General features: G+C 45.0%; 1 protein-coding gene across 1 annotated transcript; it reads left to right on the forward strand.

Annotated features, from left to right (window-relative positions):
- Nucleotides 1–399, forward strand: PFN3 (profilin 3). Its single transcript, XM_066589268.1, has one exon. It carries the CDS (start codon nt 1–3, stop codon nt 397–399), a length of 399 nt encoding a protein of 132 aa, XP_066445365.1.
- The last annotated feature ends 1,352 nt before the right edge of the window (nt 400–1,751 follow it).

Below are 1,751 nucleotides of genomic sequence, written 5' to 3' on the forward strand. Positions count from 1 at the left end.
ATGGGAGAGTGGAGGACATTCGTAAGTAATTTCCTCAAAGAAGAGCAAGTGGAAGACCTGGCAGTTGTTGACTATGCTAACAACTGTCGTGTGTGGGCCTCTAAGCCTGGCGGTCGTTTGGCTGCTATCTCACCTCTTGAGGTTGGAATTATCATTGGACAAGATCGGAAGTCTTTTTTGCAGACAGGCATTACCATAGCTGGAAAAAATTACTGTGTGATAAGAGACAGCCTGCTGGTCCCTAATAATGGTGTGATGGACTTAAGATCTAAGGAGAGCGATTACCATTCCACTTGCATTGGCATGTCCCCTAATGTCCTGATATTTATGAAGGGGAAGAAAGGTGTACACGGCGGCAACCTGAATAAAAGAATGCATGATATCATCAAGGACTTTTAGGATTTAAGAAGAGATTTAAGAGAGGTGAATATAACATGCTGCACATGCAGAATAATAAAGAACACATCATGAATCCCTTCTGTTGTGTGGATGAGACATTCTGTGATGCTATATACTGTAATACTGTTATGGGTGTCTGTAATCCAGATGTCACTGGATTATAACTGGAAATACTTCTTACTATAGTATTAAGTGATTAGGGGGTCATCTAACCAGAAAGGGAACACTCTCAAGCGCTAACATCATGTTATAGGTAGAAAAGGGATCAAATGTATCAGGCAGTGGAAGATGAGAACCTTTATAATATGCTCTTGAAAAACACTGTTTTAACTGAAATTCTTATTTGACCCTAGTGTTCAGAGCAGTAATGCCACCTCCACTGAGATATCACATGACCTTGACAGTCAGTCATGGCATAGCACTGTGTCTTTGCATATACAGATCACAAGAAGATGAACCAGATAGCACCTCAAGGTTGACATTCAGTGGAAACCAACACTATTTTGATCCTCCAATACCCGGGGGAGAGCTGCAGAAATAATTGGGGTCTCTCATAAGAGAGTGGTCCCAAAGAAATAAAATGCAAAAGAGCTATCAGCAAACAAAATTTTCTGCGCTCAATGAATAGTGTGTAACCACAAATAGTAATCTGTCAGAGAATATATAGGAGTTACACTTACTGGGGAGGAGGGGGGTATGATGACCATGAGCCCCCTCCTTGAAGTGATGTCTCCTTCAGCCTCCAAATATATGTTTACCACACGTTATAGAAGTGAAGCAATAACACCTTTATTTCCAAACTTCACTAAGATAACAGGCAACGCGTTTCAGTGCACACAGGCACCTTTCTCAAGCCATAATTCAACAATAAAATCGTCACATATATATAGGAAATGAATTACTTACAATCCATGCCGCTGGTGGGGGCAGCCATGATGGAGGCGTGTCATAATGTGCCGACGTCACGGCGCCGGTCACATGGTCGGTGCCCTGACGTTACACCACTGCTGATGAGATATGGTGGTGACGGCCATATTGGGGGCGTGCTGTGGTGAACCTACGTCGTTACGCCGGTCACCTGACCAGCGTCCCGACGCCCACCACCAAACACGTCTCCCGGTGGTGTTGGCCATATTGAGGGCATGTTTTAGGTTTACCAGCGTCATCACGACGGTCAAATGACCGGCGCAGCGACGTGCATCAACGCCAGAAGCGCCTAACGGTAGCGGCCTTGATGGGGGCAGTGTCTAGTGGGCCCACGTCATTGCGCCGATCACATGACCGGTGTTCTGACGTACTATTGTTACTAGTGTATCCTAGCAACAACGGCCACATTGGGGGTGTATTAACCT

Source organism: Eleutherodactylus coqui, chromosome 2 (assembly GCF_035609145.1).
Source record: "Eleutherodactylus coqui strain aEleCoq1 chromosome 2, aEleCoq1.hap1, whole genome shotgun sequence".
Taxonomy (NCBI): Eukaryota; Metazoa; Chordata; class Amphibia; order Anura; family Eleutherodactylidae; genus Eleutherodactylus; species Eleutherodactylus coqui.